Consider the following 20187-nt stretch of genomic DNA (forward strand, 5'->3'; position numbering starts at 1 on the left):
TGTTCTTGTTACCAGGAGGAAATGAAAGAACCAATCAAATAGTATTTGGAGAAATTCCGTTGTACAGTATCTCAAGGATAATTGGATAATCAACTTGACTTACATAACCTGGGGAGATCTCAAGCCAATGTGCTGGTGTTCATCTTAGAGTCTACTATAACTAATGGATGCCATTTAACAGCATCATATGATTAGCACGTTTCTACCTAATATGGCCACTCCGAGAGATTCTTAATTGTGTCTTGGATTCCCTCATTCAAGGGAGCAGTATTGAGTTAAGTGTTTCACTCAAGGACACTTCAACAAGCCAGAAGGGAGCTCGACAAACGAACCAGTCAACCCCCTGAGATACTGTCGCCACTTACATACTTGGCTGATGATTAATATGCATTATTTTGACTTTTTGCCTTTCACACTGTACAAAGCTCCTTCTGTGCCATAAGCACTTAACATCCCATGAGGCATTTGAAATAATATTTTTCTTCCCATAGTTATTGAATGACTAAAACTCATGGAATTTGTAATGCACATTTCTGCAATTGTGAAAAGGTTTGTAAAAAAAAAAGGATTTTAACAAAACAAAAAATTAAAGGCGAATTGTGTGACGGGATGACAACAGTGCTTGTGACGTAGAGGCGTCCGAAAGTAGAGGGAGGCGGCGGCGAGGAAGCTGCGGCGATAAACACAGGGCGTCTGCGCCTATCTAAGGAGGACGAGAAGTGACAACGGCATCGATGCTTTAACAATGGATTTATCAGATATGCTTCTCTTTAAAACATTCTTCTTTGTATGTCTACTGAACAACGCTCAAGGTAAGCAAGGCGACCGCAGCGAACGCGACATAAGTGGTGTTCACTGGGCGAATTAAGCCCGATGAGCTGAGAGATAGCGCAAAGCTAGGAGGGGCTAGCAGGCTAGGCTAGCGGTGGGAGCGAACCGGGGCCTGCTTGTTATGCCGAACACCGCGTCCTTATTGTTGGATTTGGTCCCGTTAACAGACGAACTCATCATGGTTGATCCTTTGGCTTGTTCAGCTCGTTTAACGGTGCAGCTTTCGTCTGTGTAACGGAATGTGTTTTCACCTCTTTGGTTTCGGTTGGGCTCGTTAAGGGTTTTGTTTTGGTGAAAACACCGCCGACAGCCATTGTTGTGAGTTGAGATGTGGAGGAGTCCATGGCTAGGTTAGCATAGCGTTTGCCAGGAGCTAATGAGAACGCTGTCTATATGGATGGGGTTCACGGCTAGGCTAGCCTAGAGCTATCGAGGAAGATGTCTATATGGATGGGTCCACGGCTAGGCTATACTGGAGCTAACGAGGACGCTGGCTATATGGATGGGTCCACGGCTAGGCTACCCTGGAGCGAACGAGGACGCTGTCTGTTAAAGCGTAATAACGGACATGTCGTTAGATGTCATGACATGTTCAGTGGGGTTTTAGGTCATGCAGTATTATGACATTTCTTATTGGAGGCATACTGTCATGGGTTGACGTTACTCTTTTTGCTGCTTACAGATGTGGTTATGTTATAAACCTACATGATGGTATCCGATGAGTGCATACCTAACGTTACAATAGTGCAGTAACGTTCACTAACGTTCAGTTAGTTATAGTACTGCCTTATTGTAACGTTAGGTATAAAAGTATCGGTTTGATATAGGTTGTATACCTTTTAATAATTCTGTGCGCCACCGATGATCCTATTCCTAACGTTACAATAACGCTAGTTAACGGTACTGCCTATTGTAGCGTCAACTAACATTACAATAAGGTTACCAGGTTACTGCCTTATTCTAACCTTACCTAATGTCACAGTCAGGTAGTAACGTTAACTAACGTTGTTGTAACGTTAACTAGCGCCATTGTAACGTCAACTAGCGTTACAATAACTTTAGGTAACGTATATGATCATCGGTGGCACATATACTCTCTTCATGTAACGTGTTAGTTATGACAATGTTGACTTTAATATTGCTGTGGGTGATGTGTCCTAGCTGTCCATGCAGTGCAGCAGCCCACTGTGTATGGTTCTTCTCTTCATGCTTATCTTCTTTAGTTGTGTCTTGAATAGGTTAGTACTGTTGCAAAATATACTGTATTGTTAATTTCACAATACTTTCAATTCTGGTCAAACTGGTTTTAACCGTCTTTCGACGGTAACGTTGATCGTACACATTCCCACAGTTCATGACCTTAATCAATATTCATATATGAATTAATGTTGTATCCTTTCTATTCAAACCCATAACACAAACAATATTGTCATTTTACTCATTGTTCTCGTATAGGTGGAAAATGTAACGTAATGGTTCAGACTTAAATGTTTTGTGACTGAAAGGGAATTCTGGTCTGCTTGACCATATTTGTATGTGACATTGATTTTAGCCTTATTTCATATACATTGAATAGTGAAATGCAGTAGTCTATATTGAAGGAGAAAAAAGTCATGACATGTCATGTAGGCCCTAAGAACATATTCCCTAATGCTCAGGTTTTGATGACTTTTGAAATTGACCCATTAATATGAAAAACAAAAAATAACACATTAACATTCAGTTGTGAGCTATTTTATCGTCTGCGACTAGTTTTATTATTAATAATCTGTCCTAAAAACGTGTTTTTTGACTGCAGCTGTTTGATAATGCCAAATAATGTTATAACTTGATAGTATATTGAAAGAAGCATAATCACTAAAGATTCTTGTTAAGTTTTAGTTATAAAAATATACACCAAAAGCATACTAAAATAAAATGTTGCCTCATCTTAGTAGCAGGGCTAACACTCGTACTACATTTTCACAAACAAATCAGTGTTTTTGTTGAACTGTATTTGCTTTAATGGTAAAAAAAAAAATAAGAAACCTATTCTGAAGGGAAGGTGTTTTGTGTGTGAACCCCACAGGACACTATGGGAATCCCCTGAACAAGTACATCCGCCACTATGAGGGTCTGTCCTACGACACGGACCCAGTGGACGACAAGCACCAGAGAGTCAAGAGGGCCCTCTCCCACGAGGACAAGTTCCTCCACTTAGATTTCCACGCACACGGAAGGTATGTGATCATTATATTTATTTATTTCACTCTGGCACGCCGCCATAATCACCAACCAGGCAGTTTCCATTGCTTATGCAACGCGCTGTGTGTAATTAGAGTGACACATGCGCTTAGAGAGTGGATTGAAATAGTTTGTTTTTGGATGAGTTTTCTTTGTAGTATTGCTGGTTATAGTCGTCGTTATATTTAGTAGCTATAATTTCCATTTGTTTTCTTGGCGAGGTCGCCTAGCTGTAACGGAGCCCTGCGTGGCTGCTGTTGAGGAGAAGGGGTCTGTGGTGGGTGATCTGCATGAACGTGTCCAGCCATACTCAGTGGGTTGATGGAGCGAGAGGAGACCATCTGGCCTGGAGCTTGGCGTACATTGCGCTTATCTTCCTGCCTGTGGCAGGGTCTGCTGTGCCAAAGATGGATGGATGGATAGATTCTGTTCAACAGGGAAGGAAATGAAGAAGAGAGGAGGAACACCAGAGATTGGGTGGGAGATGTTGATTCCTTTGTCAACACAAAGGTCTCCCCTGGCAGCGTTGTAGTCTTTATTTTGGGTTTTTTGCGCTTGATTGATCAGTTGGAAATACATTTCATTCCAACCTCTCATTGCTTCACGCACTATAGATATGCGTAGCTGGGTTCTGGAATTAACAGCTTCGATTATTATAAGCTATTAATACCTCTTCATCCTGAGAAATGCTGAGAAGGGCTTTTCAGATTTGTAAACCCTGAATTATACAACATTTGATGTTTTTTTTAATATATATGTAATTGAGCAGATCTTGTGTTTGAAAACTGATTGTTTAACTGTTAATGAAGCATTGCTTTCAACACACACACACACACACACACACACCCTGTATTCCATACGTACCTGCATTTAAAAAAAAGAAATTTGTGTCATCTGCGTTGCACTGTTTACAATATCTCCCTGTCAACAACCACAAAAAATGGTTTCGCGCCCTCATTTTTCTGCTCTTCAATAATTCAACAGAAAACTATTTGTCATTCTTGGGCTTAACAGCCAAACACCATTTGTATTATACTTGTTGATGTGCATTTTCCTTTCTCTAAAGTATGACTGTAGTCTAGGGAGCCAGGGAGGCAAAACATGATGCAGTGTGTTCCAGTGTCTTCTTAAGTCTAACTTTGCCCTCTGTCTAATGAAATAATCCCTCATTGCAGACAATTTAATCTGCGGATGAAGAGAGACACCACCATATTTGCCCAAGACCTAAAGGTGGACATCTCGGGCACTGAGATACCTTATGATACTTCCCATATATACACAGGGGAAATCTACGGTGAGCTCTAGCTCTGTGTGTGTGTGTGTGTGTGTGTGTGTGTGTGTGTGTGTGTGTGTGTGTGTGTGTGTGTGTGTGTGTGTGTGTGTGTGTGTGTGTGTGTGTGTGTGTGTGTGTTTCCAGTAACCCCTCCTCTCTGTCTCCTCAGGGGAGAAGGGTACCCTGAGCCACGGCTCTGTGGTGGAGGGCAAGTTCGAGGGCTTCATCCAGACCTACCAGGGCACCTACTACGTGGAGCCAGCCGAGAGATACCTGAACGACAAGGACGTCCCCTTCCACTCGGTCATCTACCACGAGGACGACATCAGTGCGTCACACACACACACACACACACACACACACACACACACACACACACACACAGGGAGGGGTGTGAACACTGTTTTCCCAGCCTAAGCTGAGACAGACTGGAAGTGATATGTTTATGTAAACCCCCCCCGAACCCTTCTTCAAGGAGCCGGCATACCCAGGCTGCTCATTAGCTGAGTAACAAGGCCGTTCTCCCCAGGGCTGCACGGCTCAATTAAGCCGTCTACACACTGTTGTCCCCGCCAGCACACACACACACACACAACCTCCCGACACCCTCCACAGTCCTGCTCACTCACCAGCCCTGCCCCCTGTGGGGTCTTGTCATCTCTGGATACGCGGAGGGGTCGGTGGGAAGGGTGGGCGGTAGGGAGAGAGGTTAATGGCCAGGAGAGATGACGAGGGCTAAGGAGGTGAGGAAGGAGAGGCTCAGTGTACCTCGTACCATGACATGCAAGACTGTTATCTGGCCTGGAGACGCTGCCTGAAATAGAGTGACCGACTCACAGTGTTAAGTAGCATTGTCCTCTGTAATTGGACTTGTGTTGTTGGTCTGCCTATCTCACTCTCTATATCTGTCGCCTGCTCTCAATCTATATTAAGGGTTTAATCATCATCAGACACGCCTTTACCACTGTAAGTGACTGACAGTGCAGTGTGTATAGACGGCATGGTGGCCATCAGGACCTCAGCATCTCAGCCTTTTGTTAAATGTATTCTTAATTATTTTTTTTAACTACGGTTACAGAAGGTAAGCATTGTTGGAAACGTATACATAATGGTAGGAGAGCTCACCGGCGACATCTGTTCTTAATGTGAACGCATAATAGGAACCCAGCAGGTCTGAGATTTCCTCTTTAAACAGAGTGATCGCAGAAGCCATCTGAACGCTCTGCCTCCTGCTTATCTTTTCACCCTGACTGTTGCGCTCTGAAATCCAAAGTATTTCAGGCTGCTAAACTAAATTGGAAAAGTCTTCAAATTGTTATCTCCTGCATTTCTGGAGGTGCGCATTCATTCTTCATGGGCTTTTTTTTTTTTTTTTCAACCGCTGATATCCTATTTCAAAGTTTTGGACGTCAATCAAGAAGGCTTTAATTGAAAGAATTTCACATTATGGCTTTGTTGCTGCACCAAGAATGTCAAAGGAAGCATACATTTATGTAGAGGGAAATCTTTGATATTATATATTGTAATTTATTTCAATTTAATCTATTTTAAGGTTGGTGAAAACGCAGCATTCTAAGACTAAATTATCAGCTTCTTTTGTAAGACTGCTCTAGTTGTGGATATCTTTTTTATCATTCTTTCCGCCCATGTTTTCAAATATCTAGTTGGCTCTTTTAACTTAATTCAGGGCCCTATACAGCTTTTATAACCTACATTTTAAGTGACGGTCCCTGATTCTGTTAGAAGAACTATAGGGCCCTACCTTTGCAGCTCTCAGTTGCTAACTGGCCTAGCCCGGGTCGCTGTCAAAAAACGCACTCGCACCCTGCAGTCATTAAAGGGCAGGTACAGGTTGAGCATCTTGCGCAAGGATGGCTGTCCTGTGATAGTTTGCCTGATGGATGCACCTGAAAATGAGCGGAGTTGACACCTGTCTAGCAAGCCTTTATCAGTCGTCTGCGGACATTGGGGTATGAACCCTGAACCTTTGAGCTAGCAGTCGCACAGCGTATCCTCTACCTCTCTTGCTCTCTCCTCTAGACTACCCACACAAGTATGGGCCAGAAGGGGGCTGTGCGGACCACTCTGTGTTCGACAGGATGAAGAGGTTCCAGGCCTCAGCTGTAGAGGATTCTACGGTAAAGTACACTCAGTTGTTGTTTTTAATGACGTTTCAATTTATTTCACAGCAATGTGCCTTTTGTGATGGGTGTACTTTTTAACTAAGAATCAACATGTATAGTCATGAATGCATCGTATCATGGAACACTTACCTAAAAATAGCCAACATCATTTATTTACCTGCACTCATCCTGAAGTTCCTGATGTTTTATTCATCTGTGTGTTCAACTCTTCCTCCCTGGCAGGAGGAGGTCTCTCTGGACCCCATGCTGCTGAGGAGGAAGAGGATGGCGCAGGCGGAGAAGAACACCTGCCAGCTCTTCATCCAGACCGACCACCTCTTCTTCAAGTACTACAAGACCAGGGAGGCGGTCATCGCCCAGGTGAGCCCAGGGTCACACTAGCAGGAGGGTCTGGTGTTGAGGGGGTTGAGGTCTGCCGTCGACCTGCTGGCCTCTGTGAAGCCCTATCTCACCGAGCAACAACCAAACTATCAATAACTTTGCAACCTGTAGCTTTGAGACTAAAAGACGAAATAGTACCTCCTAGAAAATACCATGCATAGTCAATCAGTATCAGAGCTGTCAACCTTCCTCTCTAATCCGTTTTGCGATAAAGCAACATTAATTTATGCACCCAGGTAAGTGGTGAAATAAATCGATGTAACCAATCGCAATCGGGTATCTTTGTCGCAGTCCCAATGGCCACTGTTCAAATTGCAGGTCAGGGTGGAGGTAACAGCCTATTGACTTTTTTAAAAACGGTGTTCTTGCTGAATCCATAGTAGTAACCATATTCATAGACCAAGTTTTCGTTATCTGTTATATGCATTGATAATAGGAATGCGCGAAATAAACGATATACGATATAAACGATAAAAAATGGCCTACGATAGAGATTTTAGTTATATTGCTCTATCGCGATAAAGTATGTTTGACGCGATCTATCCATGACTCGCGAAATATAAAGAGCCACGAGCTGCAACCGTCTGCAACGCATCATCCGCGACCCGCGATTTTTAAAAAGAGCCACGAGCTGCAACCGGCTGCAACCGGCTGCAACGCATCATCCGCGACCCGCGAAATTTAAAGAGCCATGAGCTCCAACCGGCTTCAACGCATCATCGTCATCTAAGTAAATATGGCTGAAAGCGAAACGGAGGAACTGGTGATTGCGCTCATTTCATGTTCATTTCAAAATGATACGCGTTCATTTTGCACTTGTTTTTGTAAGTTTTAATAGCAAGTATCTGTGCTCACACTTGGAAGATTTTTCTTTATTTAAAATAGCCATGCCTAATACTGGACGTATTTCCCTAATTCACAGTATCCGTTTCTTTATTAACAAGACCCCACCAGTTTTAATTTCATTAAGAGAAGTATACGTCATTACACAGAAGATTTTTTTCTTTTTTAAAGTCTCAACAGCTACAACATTATGTTGTATGATTAGTTTTGCAATAAATGTTCTCTAAACGACATACTAAGTTTCTTTCTTCTTTTGTTTTATACATTTAGCAGTTTGACTTTCCTTAGAGTCTATGTAACCTGTTCTGAAATGGTTCTATTATGATTTATATATCGTGATATCGTTATCGCAATAGGTTGCAATGTATATTGCAATATGGATTTTAGGCCATATCGCCCATCCCTAATTGATAATTCACCTTGATAGCAGTGAACGCTGAGAGCCAATGTTTAATTTCAACTCGGTACGTGAATATATGGTGCCGTATTACAGAAACTTCCTAACTCGAAAATCCTATTTTATCTCTTTGGTATCTATGGTAACAAGGGTTAGGATCGGATTTACGAAAAAAGTCATTACAGAAAGGCCGATCCTAAAGTCGGGGTTCTTATCTTAACTCCAGACAGGAAATGTGTATTACAGAAATATCCTAAATTACCAAAATCCCAAATAAACTGTCCTAACCTTAGGATGACCGATCAGCTCTCCTAACTGTCATTTACTGTTACAAATTAGCGAGATTGCAGCACTTTTATTACATGTAGCGCAGCAAAAGTGTAGACGTAGGCCTAATGGTGATCGACGAAATATGTTGGTTGAAAGGCTTAATCCGTAATCCGACTCCGTAACTACGGAGACCCCTCGAGCATTCAAAGTTCTCCGTCGGGATGTCGGATACGCAATGCAATTCGCTGCCCGATCGATCTTTTATGTTGACTACAAACCATGTGAATAGTGTTTTAAATAAACTTCCAAAGCTTTACAAAACTTGTTTGATGTTTTATTGGTCCTTAATGAGCAAAGTAAACAATGTACAAAGTAAATAAGGTGCAAAGTGATTCCGGAAATTATTTTGTTAGAGGACCAATCACAGCGCTTGCCTTCTCCGTTGCGTCAACGGATAGTTAAATAATATTGGATACGCATGTAAGCTTCATCTGTTGCTAGGTAAAAGACATAAAAGCTGAATTTCGATGCTAGATCGCCTACTTTGGATATCTTAACCTGAGATAAGATAGGATTCCTAAATTAAGATAGGATATGTTTCTGTAATACCTAATTGAGAAAAATCCTATCTGACACTTCTCCTATCTTAACTTAAGATAGGAAGTTTCTGTAATACGGCCCCGGATCCATGTTTGCATCGTGGCTTATTTAAATACCTTTAACATGCGGGAAAACTTTATTGTTAATCAGGTGTGACGAGACGATAGTATTTTGTTGTCATACGTGGTAGGCCAAGGTGAGAAGGATTGCGTGTGCTTACTATAGCCAACGTAGAGTTTCAGTATTCTATTTCTATTTTTTTATTCCACTCCCGGAATTCATTCCAACAGCCCTTATTAGTAGTACAATATGACACCTGAATCCCTAAGCTAAGCCACGGTTTCATCCTCAGATCTCCAGCCATGTGAAGGCCATCGATGCCATCTACCAGGGCACGGACTTCATGGGCATTCGCAACATCAGCTTCATGGTGAAGAGGATCCGGGTGAGTGTATGAGCTGTAAACCATTTGAACTGTGGTCTTTCTGAATGGATCCTTGGTAAATGGACTAGTCCCTGAAGCCTCTGTCTCACCGCCTCTGATCTGCAGATCAACACCACCAGCGACGAGCGTGACCGGCTGAACCCCTTCCGCTTCGCCAACATCGGCGTGGAGAAGTTCCTGGAGCTGAACTCTGAGCAGAACCACGACGACTACTGCCTGGCCTACGTCTTCACCGACCGGGACTTTGACGACGGCGTCCTGGGCTTGGCCTGGGTCGGGGCCCCCGCAGGTACGAAGAGAAGCCACAGGAGGATTTAAGGAAGGGACAAAGTTGGTGGCCTTCGCACCCTGTTCAGTGATGTAGAGTTGGGAGACATAGAGGCAAGTGTTTGCTTTGAATGGTATCGTTTTTTTGCCTCGTGTGAATATCCTTGTGTCCCCTTTGCAGTTTGCAATGAACGTCCGTCTGGCCGTGGCTCGCCACTTATTTATTTTATAATATGGCCGTGGCGTTAAGTTGTTCAAAAACTCCAGCCAATCAGAGTGAGGCTCTCGTCATGCTGGTGAATTTGGTTGAAGGTAAAGTGAAAGTCTTCTCCTCTGAGTGAAGCCTTCGGTGCTGAATTCTGGTAACCTTTATGGGGCTTTCACTAACGCTTAATATTTAATTTATAGTTTATTTCATGGATTGAATTTGTTTAAGAAAGAAGAAAAACAACGATCATTAAACATTTACTACAAATGTTCCTTTAACCTTAAATTATATTGAACACAATTATTCAATTGTTATATATATGATTAACATAATGGCAGGAACAAATAATCACATGGGATATACATCCCAACCAGCCCAACGCACACAAATGTCCAATCAACATGAATCAGCCCAGACCTAGCCTGAGAATGCTCTCATCAACACTTGTTCATTAACAACCTGAGGTAGCAGGCTAAAGGTGCGTCAACACCAAAAAAGAAGGGGCGGCTTGAACCCATACGAAGTTAATGCAGAGACGCATTTAGAGCCAAAAATGTTTCGCCAGAAAACCTGCTGCGCAAATTGACAAATGGTGCGTATTTTACTCGCACGAACAATCTGGTTCACGCAAGTCCAGAGTGAACCACAACATGGAGGAGAAAGTGAGTGTTTCCATATGAGGACTCCCAGAGCTCTATCTATATAATATATAGATATCTATATTATATAATATCACGGCCAAAAGCTGTGTGCGCCTCCGGGTGATATTATGAGCCCTAATCGACTGCGTCTGGTTTTCAGACGTCTCTGGTACTTCCACAAGTAAAGACTCGTAGTTGTGCTTATATCGGCCATGGTTGAGAATCAATTGGCAGGGCCATCACAGGTAAGGTACCATAGTACCACAATGGGTCATAACAGGTACTGTACCATAGGACAACAATGGGTCATCACAGGTACTGTACCTTAGGACAACAATGGGTCATCACAGCTACTGTACCATAGGACAACAATGGTTCATCACAGGTACTGTACCCTAGGACAACAATGGGTCATCACAGCTACTGTACCATAGGTGGGCAAGAGTAAAGCTGGTGCGGTGTTTTAATAAGGCGCTTGGTGTGACCTCCAGTGTTTAGGTCCCCCTTCCAGAACAGCACCTGTATGCTTTATACTTTTTACACAGCGTTAGCACAGGCCACTGGTTGTTTAAAGTCATGGGTATTATGCACAGCGGAGGGACGGCCGCTTTGAGTCTGCTTGTTTTATGTGTTCCAATACTTCTAAAGCTTTCTCTCCGGGGAAACCTTCACGCTCTGCCTCTCTGGTTGCAGACAGCTGCAGCCGCAGTGAGTTTTTATTCTGATCTGTATGGTGATGACCATGATGGAGCTTAAATGACAATTACCTTGTGATACGGAAGTACCACATTTATTCCAAATTTACCTGAACAGATTGTTTTTTACAGAAAGAAAATGTGACTATAAAAACATGCTGCATTTCATAATACTGAATTTGACGCATTTTAAGCGACCAGCTCATCGATGGGGCAGATCCTGGCAGCACTCATCCTTCTAACTTCATTATTCACTGTATTTCCCATAAAGATCGTTCTGAGTGCTCCGTAGAAGGCTTCTTCTTCCTTGGGCGCCACCTTCCTTTTTTTTTTTTTTTTTCGGCACACTGCAGCTCTTCTTCCTCGCCATGAACTCAATCTCCTCCCCAAGGGGCTATGTTGCCCAATTATTTTCAGATTTCTGAGAAGGCTTTCAATGGGAGAAACCGAATGTTCACACACGAGTCCAGGATGGACTTGTGTGTGTGTATGTGTGAACGCATTCAGTGTGTTCACTGTGTTCTTCTGTCAATGTGCCTATCGATGGATGGCGTTGGCATAAAAATTGTTGAATGATTATTATCCATATAACAACAAGCTGAGTCTTTGAAACTCTGAGTGAATACACAGAGGGGCTTTCCTGTAGCGACAGCGGAGGTTGGGGAGCAACACGGTGTCTGGTTTGATCTCAAACGGGTAATCCTGAGACGTAACATCTCTGGTTTCTGTTCCGTCTTCACAGGGAGCTCGGGAGGAATCTGTGAGAAGAGCAAGCTGTACTCGGATGGGAAAAAGAAGTCTTTGAACACGGGCATCATCACCGTGCAGAACTACGCCTCCCACGTACCCCCCAAAGTTTCCCACATCACATTCGCACACGAAGTGGGTCACAACTTCGGCTCCCCGGTAAGTTGGAAAACCCTTTGCTGCTTTTAAAATCCATGTATTTATTTCTTGTAAGTCGGTATTGATGCATGAATCCCCTCTCAGCATGACTCTGGAACAGAGTGCACCCCAGGGGAGTCCAAGAGCCAGGACAAGAAGGAGAAGGGGAACTACATCATGTACGCCCGCGCCACCTCTGGAGACAAGCTCAACAACAACAAGTTCTCCAGCTGCAGCGTGCGTAACATCAGTCAGGTGTTGGAGAAGAAGAGGGGCAACTGCTTCGTCGGTACGTGTGTCCTGTGTCATCGTGTCTCGATTCAAAACGGTGTTGCTGTGAAACCTCAGATTTAATCCCTGCACCACATGTTAAAACACAGTCCTGTACAAAGTCATGGATCTCCTTCTGTGAGCCCTGAATCGCTGACGTGTGTTTCTGTTCTGCGGGTTCAGAGTCGGGCCAGCCCATCTGTGGTAACGGGCTGGTGGAGCCGGGGGAGGAGTGCGACTGCGGCTACAGCGACCAGTGCAGGGACCAGTGCTGCTACGACGCCAATCAGCCCGACAACAAGAAGTGCAAGCTGAAGCCCAACAAAGTCTGCAGGTCAGCTGGGGCAGAAGGGAAACCTCCTGGGCTTTAGCGAAACCCCCCTGCCTATTTTAATCTAATGGATTAGTCGGGCTTATCCGTTTGTAAATAAACGGCACCTCTTAATTCTGGCTCGCGACGGGTCTGGATCTGCAGTGAAACGTTCAGCCAGTAGCCAGTTTATCAGTTCATCGCTGATGAGGAGCTCGGTCTTCATACGAGTATTGAAAGCGTTAATTTTTAAATCCCTGATAAAATAGCATCTCCATCTGGTCTCATGAGCAGAGAGACATCAATATGAATTGAATATAAAGCGTGTATAATTCAGCTTTCTGTTTATGTTGTCACTTCCCCTCGGTTCGGCCCGTTATCGGGGCAGCATCTTGTGTACTGTGGTTCCTCTAGTCTTGTTAACGGCTCCCATCCTGCCCCCCTCCAGCCCCAGCCAGGGCCCCTGCTGCACCCCCGAATGCTCCTACAAGGGCCGCAACGAGAAGTGCAGGGACGAGTCGGAGTGTGCGCACCAGGGAATGTGCAACGGAGTCACTGCCATGTGCCCCACCTCGGAGCCCAAGGCCAACTTCACCGCCTGCCACGGAGAGACGCAAGTCTGCCTCAACGGGGTGAGTAGAGGCAGAGCTGGTCTCCAGACGGGACGCCCCGCCGTCTTGTGACCAGAGGCATGCGGGACGATGTAAGGGTCTCTCATCCTCACTGTTATGTGGCATTTAGTATCTGTGTGCTCATGAGAAACGTTAAAGGGGTGATATCATGCTTTTTAGACTTTTCCCTTTGCTTTGGACTGTTATATGACGTATGTGTACATGTTTGAAGTCTGCTAAGCTAGAAAAATCTAAGTCCGAGCCAGGGGGAGTATTCGCGCACACTGAAAATGGCCTTCAATAAGTGTGTGAGACAGGGCGCTTGCGCTCAAACTTTACTTCTGAGACAGTCTGACATCAGACTAGGCAGTGGGCGGTGCTGAAGTACAGAAGTCGCGCCTCCCGGCTGCCTGGAAAGTTTAAAACTTCTCAGGGCTGGGAATTTGACGACACAGGCCCAAAGTATTGACCATTCACAGCAGACTGGGCTTCTCGGGAGGGGGGCCTTAAAGCGACATTTTGCAAAACAGAACGTTTTTGCAAGATGCTGAAATTGGTTTTGCAGAAATGAACAGTGTGACAATAATAAGGGGTATTTCTTACATACAGCATGTAACCCTATTCTAGTAGTACCCCAAATGCAATTATTAACCCCAAAAAAGCATGATATGGGATCTTTAACTTAATATTGGGGGGAATAGAGTCTTGTTATTCTCCGCCTGGCTGACGTGGAAGTGTATTGTATTTTGATGATGCTTTGGATACGGACTGCGGAGGAACCGTGCACAGGCCTCCGTAGTACTGGATATCGGACACTGTCCCACACCTCAGGCATCATGCTGTACCACCAGCTACCGTCCTTCCTTGTCTGGGGCTGGGCTCCTTCTGAGCCCGGTGCACTCCACATAACCCCGTTGGAAACAAGTCCTTGTTCCGCCACTGTGTTCTCCCACAGTGTGCGGCATGCTTAGAATAACTGCTGGAGCCGTCCATTGATCTGTTCTCTCCCCCTGCTGCAGGGCTGCTCGGGCTCTATCTGTGAGAAGTACGGTCTGGAGGTCTGCACCTGCGCCAGCCAGGATGGCAAGGACGAGACGGAGCTCTGCCACGTGTGCTGCATGGAAAAGAGTAAGAGCCCCTCCATCCCTCTCCATCATGCCCCTCCCGTATCACATGCCGTCTAAGCAATGCAGTTAATATTTATATTATAGACAAAAAATAAGCGTTTCACGCATGGCATGACTCTGAGTTTCGACAAAGTGCAGGGGCAGTCTGTATAAAGTATCTGTGATACCCTAGACCCTGTGATACCCTAGACCCTGTGATACCCTAGACCCTGGGCTCCTCTAGACCCTGGGCTCCTCTAGACCCTGGGCTCCTCTAGACCCGGGGCTACTCTACACCCTGAGCTACTCTAAACCCTGAGATGTCCGCGGTTCCCTCCACAGTGAACCCCAACACCTGCAGCAGCACGGGCTCGGAGCGACTGGCGCGCTTCTTCAACAAGAAGGTGACCACGCTGCCGGCCGGCTCGCCCTGCAACGACTTCAAGGGCTACTGCGACGTGTTCATGAAGTGCCGTCTGGTGGACGCCGACGGCCCGCTGGCCCGCCTCAAGAAGGCCATCTTCAACCCCGAGCTCTATGAGAACATCGCCGAGTGGATCGTGGTGCGTACCCGGCCGGCCTCGCTCTCTGTGGTGACGTGTGGGGGGGTGTACATGTGACCGGGGCATTGATCGGGGCTGTTTGTCTCCTCCAGGCCCACTGGTGGGCGGTGCTGCTGATGGGCATCGCCCTCATCATGCTGATGGCCGGCTTCATCAAGATCTGCAGCGTGCACACGCCCAGCAGCAACCCCAAGCTCCCGCCGCCCAAGCCCCTCCCAGGTGAGTACGGCTCCAGGGTGCTCTCACGGGCCCCTCAGCGCTGGGGTGGACCCTAGTGGTGATTGATGGTGTTCGTTAACCTCGTGACGGCGGCCATATGCGCGCGACCGCTGAGCCATGAACCTTAAGGTGACGAGCGTCTCCGCCCCTCCAGGTACCCTGAAGAGGCGACGAGCCCAGCAGCAGGCGGCCTCCCAGGTCCAGCACCAGTCCCAGCACCCCCACTCCCAGCACCCGGCCCACGGGGCCCACGGGGCCCACGGGGCCGGCCAGCGCCCGGCCAACCGGCAGCAGGCCCCCCGGCAGGCCCAGCCCCAGAGGCACCACCGCCAGACCCGCGAGAACTATCAGATGGGCCAGATGAGACGCTGAGGGCCCCCACCCCCTCCCTCCCCCCGCAGGGCCACCTCCACCTGCCCACCACACTAAGCCCCCCCCCCACCCCCGATCCTCAAGACCCCCCCACACTTCCCCCTCAATGCCTTGGCTCCTCCTCGTGCCTACAGTGGGAAAATACGACACTCCTCCATCCAAAGAAAAGCCGAACGCGTCGCCACCGTCAACATCCTCCATCCACTCAGAGCCAGGGGGCCTCGGGGAGACGCCGGGACTCCAGGGGCCCCCAACCTCCAGGGAGAAGGGAGAAGCAAACCAACTGGAACCACTTTAACTTTGCAGTCCACGGCGGTGGCTCGCTCTTTGTGGAGGGGACTCCACTGTCAGCCATTTTGCGCAGTGTGACCTGGTGTCTTTGTTTTCCAACACCTTTTCTTTCTCATTCGTTTCAAAAGGAGTGCCAAGGAGTTAAGGAAACGTGTGTGTGTGTGTGTGTGTGTGTGTGTGTGTGTGTGTGTGTGTGTGTGTGTGTGTGTGTGTGTGTGTGTGTGTGTGTGTGTGTGTGTGTGTGTGTGTGTGTGTGTGTGTGTGTGTGTGGGGTCCTCTTATCGTCTTCTTGAAGGCAGGCAGGCCGTGCCACTGGTCTCCACTCTCTTGCCAGGAAACACTCCGTGGGGGGGAATCCACAGCACTTTTATTTTGTGATGATTTTTTTTTTAATCACGTTTCAAAACGGCAAAGAATCACCGGCTCCGGTCTTTGCTGCAGACCGGGCCTCCGCATGTGACTGTACAGATGACATGTATCATACCTGAAGACAAACTATTTCTTCTACTATAAATGTAATGATTTACTTTTTAAAAGGTTTTCTTTATTGTTTTCTTTCTTTTTAAATACTTCAGTTAGTGCTCTCAGGACTCTTTAGCCCACATGAAGGTGGACGTATCGGAACGAGGACACACACACAGACACAGACACACACACACAAACACAAACGCATACACTCAGACACACCCACGTCCAGACGCATGGACCTATTGCAAATGTCTATTCCTACTTTTGGAACAAGATGAAAGACACTATATCCTAGCTTTTTAATTTCCTTTTGGGACCATCACATGTGAAAAAAATGTCTGTGTGTTTTGCTTTCATCCGTTTCTTTTTGCTAACATCTTGTTTCCTAGAGCTGGTTTGTGTAAAGCGTTGTGGGAAAGGGAGTGACACTAGGTTCATGGAACGCCTTGTATGGTCTATAAGAATTTTTCTTTTCGTTGTTGATATCGAGGAATGAATAACCACTAACCGAAGGAGGGATGAATCATGTTACCTGGTCAAATATGAAGCAAAAGCTTGGAGCGGGAAAAACAAAATGTTGTGTTCCTCAATGGGAAGACATCTCTACAGATGTGCTCAACCGTCGCCGTGGTCACCAACGTGACGATGGGATGGGTAGCTCAGGGCTCAGATTGCTAAAACCCTCAACCCTGGCCCTCACAGCTGTGTCGGCTCCTGTGATGATGATCAAACTCTTTGAGCTGGCTGGTGGCGAGCAGGGCTCAGTGTGTCTCCTGTCACCAGGCAGGCTGGGGTTCAGCTCCCATCTAAACTAGTGTATTGGTCCCAGAGCTACGATAGAAGGGCGAAAACACAACGCATTAAAGGGACTCTAGTTGGGATGTACAAACATGTGAGATGAATTCATTCTTCTGATTCTTGAGATCAATCTATATTTTTTTTTTTAAAGGAATTTATTCAATGTGGGCATGCAGACACATCTCTTAAATGTGATAAATGATTGACAAAGGTCTGTAATATTTGTCTCAAGTAATCACTTTTTGCTTCCTTAGCTGATATAATTAAATAACATGGAACAATGTGAGGAGGAATGTTATTACATTGTCTGTCGCGCTACACAGAAAATAACCCTGGCGTGTTTTGAAGTGAGTGATGAAGCGGATCCAAGTGGCATTTTCTTATTTTGAAAACCAAGTAAACTTACCTCTTAGCCAACCAAGGCATCTGTGGGTGCCCATCTTCTTCATCCACAAACACTTAATCGTTGTGTGTCATGTCTTTTTGTTTTTAACCCGGTCCTTGTTGAATTGTTTACTGTCATGTGATGGCGTGCGCGGCCTCGACCTCCATACTGCACGCCTTCAGACCCCCGGCAGGCTCTCTGCACAACGCTGCAGCCACACCAAGTCCTGTCCTTTTACTTTTACTCTTTTCAGTTTTTGAATAGTGGTACTGTTTCATTTTGATCTTGTTTTTCGTGTACGCCAGCTGTTTCAAAAGTCCAGTCGAAATGTTAAACCTGACTGACCCTAAAGATGAGAAACACAAGGTTTTTGGTGCTACTCTTGTGGTTAGTTACTTTGGTGCAAATGTATGAACAAGATCAATATTTGGAGGATAGCAAATTTAACAACTAACCTAAAAAGAAAAACACTACTTTTAAACATGCAGTGATTATTTGTGAATATACTGTGTCTGACTGTATCATGGTTTTAAAGACTGGGTTGGACCAACTGCAAACCGATCCTTTTATTCCTCCCGCAAGCTCAACAGTGTAAGTCCCTTTCAGGGCTCTAGGACTGCTGAAGGGAGCCCGTTTTCAACGGTTGGACCTCCACGTTATTCGTTTGGTTTTCTCTCAATGTATCGGCATGAGAGTTATAATAATGAGAGTTAATGCTAAATTAAAACTTTATAAAATGGCGCACGGTTTGGAATGGCTCTCTGTTAAGTCTTATTGCACCAATAGGAAAGTTCCACACACCAACTGCCGTTGTACAGAGCGTTCTATTGGCTGACAGGCAGCCAGGCACATGCCTCAGGGGACTATAGGTATCTTATGTCCTCGTCGTGTTTATTTCGGTCTTAAAGACTTATTCCATGATTTCATGTTGTATCTGTGCTCATGTCTATCACACCCATCGTGTTGCAGTGATCAAATAAGAGCATTGTGACTACTGAGCTTGTCCCTGTTGGCCGTTTATGTGACATCAGTGAGGAAGGGGGTTTTGAAGGTTGAAGGTTGTCCTCATCGACGTGGTCTGTGCAGAGCGGGGACATCTTTTTGATTCCATTGTCGAGGCTCCGTCCCTACAGTGAGCCTGGGCTATATAAATATAAACTTGTACAGAACCTAGAGAATTTGCATTTCACTTGAGGATGAAAATTACATTTTGATACGTGTTTTTTTTTTGTAATCTAATTCTGGAGTAAGATGTTCATGTGTGATAAACCTCTCTTATAAGTTATTCATGTTACTATGTGTGCTAGTTCAAATAAGATTTGATTATAATACCTTTCCTCCACCCATCGTCAATGGAAAAAAGAAAGAAAAAAAAACATTCAGTGTAATGGATTTATTGTTGCATTTTTAATTTTGTCTTATTCTGTGGCAAGGGTGTGGGGAGGTGAAAAAAATGCCTGTAAATTTGACTTTCCATTTTTATTTTATAGTCTTGATTCTAGTTTTGAATAAACGTGCACTGAAATGTCCAAATTGAGTTGAAATGTTGTAGGTGATGTAGGCCGAAAGAACACAAGAGTAAAAAGTTAAAACTACTGTCTGATTTTAATGTTCACTGTGTTTTATACAGTATCAGAAATTTTTGTTCACTTTGAACATTTTTACTAAAAAGAAAAAAAGAAAAAAATCTAATTGTATTGTGCAAAGAGATGTAATTTTTTGGAGTACTTGAAATGCATTAATTAAAAGACTCGATCAAAATAAACTAGCCCCCTGTTTAATGTCTCTCCTGACTGATCTCATTTGGTTCTTGGATAATTCTGCCTCATTTTCAACAGTTCCCGTTAATGTTATATATTTCTTGTCCATAAATTCCCTTACTTGGATGTTTCACATTGGTGTGTTCATGAGCCAACAACAAAGGAGGCAATGGCCTCAACTCATTACTTTGACTTCCTATGAAATGGGCCTTGGGCTTTTTAATTATTTCCTTCTGAGATGTGTTACCACGTCGACTTGATGAACATGAAGCATCCTTTCGTATCCTCGTATACGTCCTTGTTTCCTTCCTCCTGAATTTGTGATGCAGTGATGATTTATGGCCGGCAGAGAGCGACACAAGCAGCATGGTGACCTGAACCCTGAGTTTATTACACCCGCCAACAAAACACATTTGTTGTTAAGACTGAAATAATTATTATTTCTTCTCATCCATTAATTTGCATTCAAAATTGCATCTTTATTTGTACATTAAATTATTGTCGTTGGTAGAAGAGGAAATTAATTGACAAAAGGCTGTCAGTTGATGCTGTAACATTGGTAGTAGATTGTAGGCCTACCGTCACGGTGGAAACACGTTAACGCAGTGGAATGTGACAGCACATTGATTTTCAATGTGGATCCTTCTGTCCAATCACGGGTTGGGCCATTTGTGACGTGTGCAATGTAACAAGCCACAGTGGCACAGTATGTTGTACAGTATGTTGGAGTCAGCAGTGACCGGGGGACCACGTGTTGGCCACCATGTAACCCCTTCTCACAGCACTCTCCTTTTGCTCTGTGTCCAAAACAATGCACCAGTGGAGAGAAACCCAATGAAGCTCCTCTGAGTGGTCCAGTGGATGATGTCAGATGAACACAGACCGGCCTTGTCTCTGCTTGTAATGATGTCACCGTCCTCGAGTGTCTCCA

The 20187-nt window shown here is 45.0% G+C and overlaps 1 protein-coding gene across 1 annotated transcript; it reads left to right on the forward strand.

The window, feature by feature from the left end:
* Window positions 1-645: 645 nt before the first annotated feature.
* LOC115550437 (disintegrin and metalloproteinase domain-containing protein 10) lies at window positions 646-19281 on the forward strand. Its single transcript, XM_030365463.1, has 16 exons — window positions 646-812; window positions 2900-3050; window positions 4230-4348; window positions 4497-4655; window positions 6368-6465; window positions 6694-6831; window positions 9315-9407; window positions 9513-9696; window positions 11961-12124; window positions 12209-12392; window positions 12557-12707; window positions 13132-13315; window positions 14314-14422; window positions 14743-14963; window positions 15056-15182; window positions 15337-19281. The coding sequence occupies exons 1-16, from the start codon at window positions 746-748 to the stop codon at window positions 15552-15554; spliced, it is 2367 nt and encodes a 788-aa protein (XP_030221323.1). The 5' UTR covers window positions 646-745; the 3' UTR covers window positions 15555-19281.
* The last annotated feature ends 906 nt before the right edge of the window (window positions 19282-20187 follow it).

The sequence above is a fragment of the Gadus morhua genome, chromosome 9 (assembly GCF_902167405.1).
Source record: "Gadus morhua chromosome 9, gadMor3.0, whole genome shotgun sequence".
Lineage (NCBI taxonomy): Eukaryota > Metazoa > Chordata > Actinopteri > Gadiformes > Gadidae > Gadus > Gadus morhua.

Bases quoted from the DNA above. Each gene is read 5' to 3' on its own strand.
- LOC115550437 (XM_030365463.1), top strand. From the start codon at position 746: ATGGATTTATCAGATATGCTTCTCTTTAAAACATTCTTCTTTGTATGT. The intron at 4,656-6,367 runs GTGCGTCACACA...TCTCTCCTCTAG, and splicing joins CTACCACGAGGACGACATCA to ACTACCCACACAAGTATGGG. The intron at 9,697-11,960 runs GTACGAAGAGAA...CCGTCTTCACAG, and splicing joins CTGGGTCGGGGCCCCCGCAG to GGAGCTCGGGAGGAATCTGT.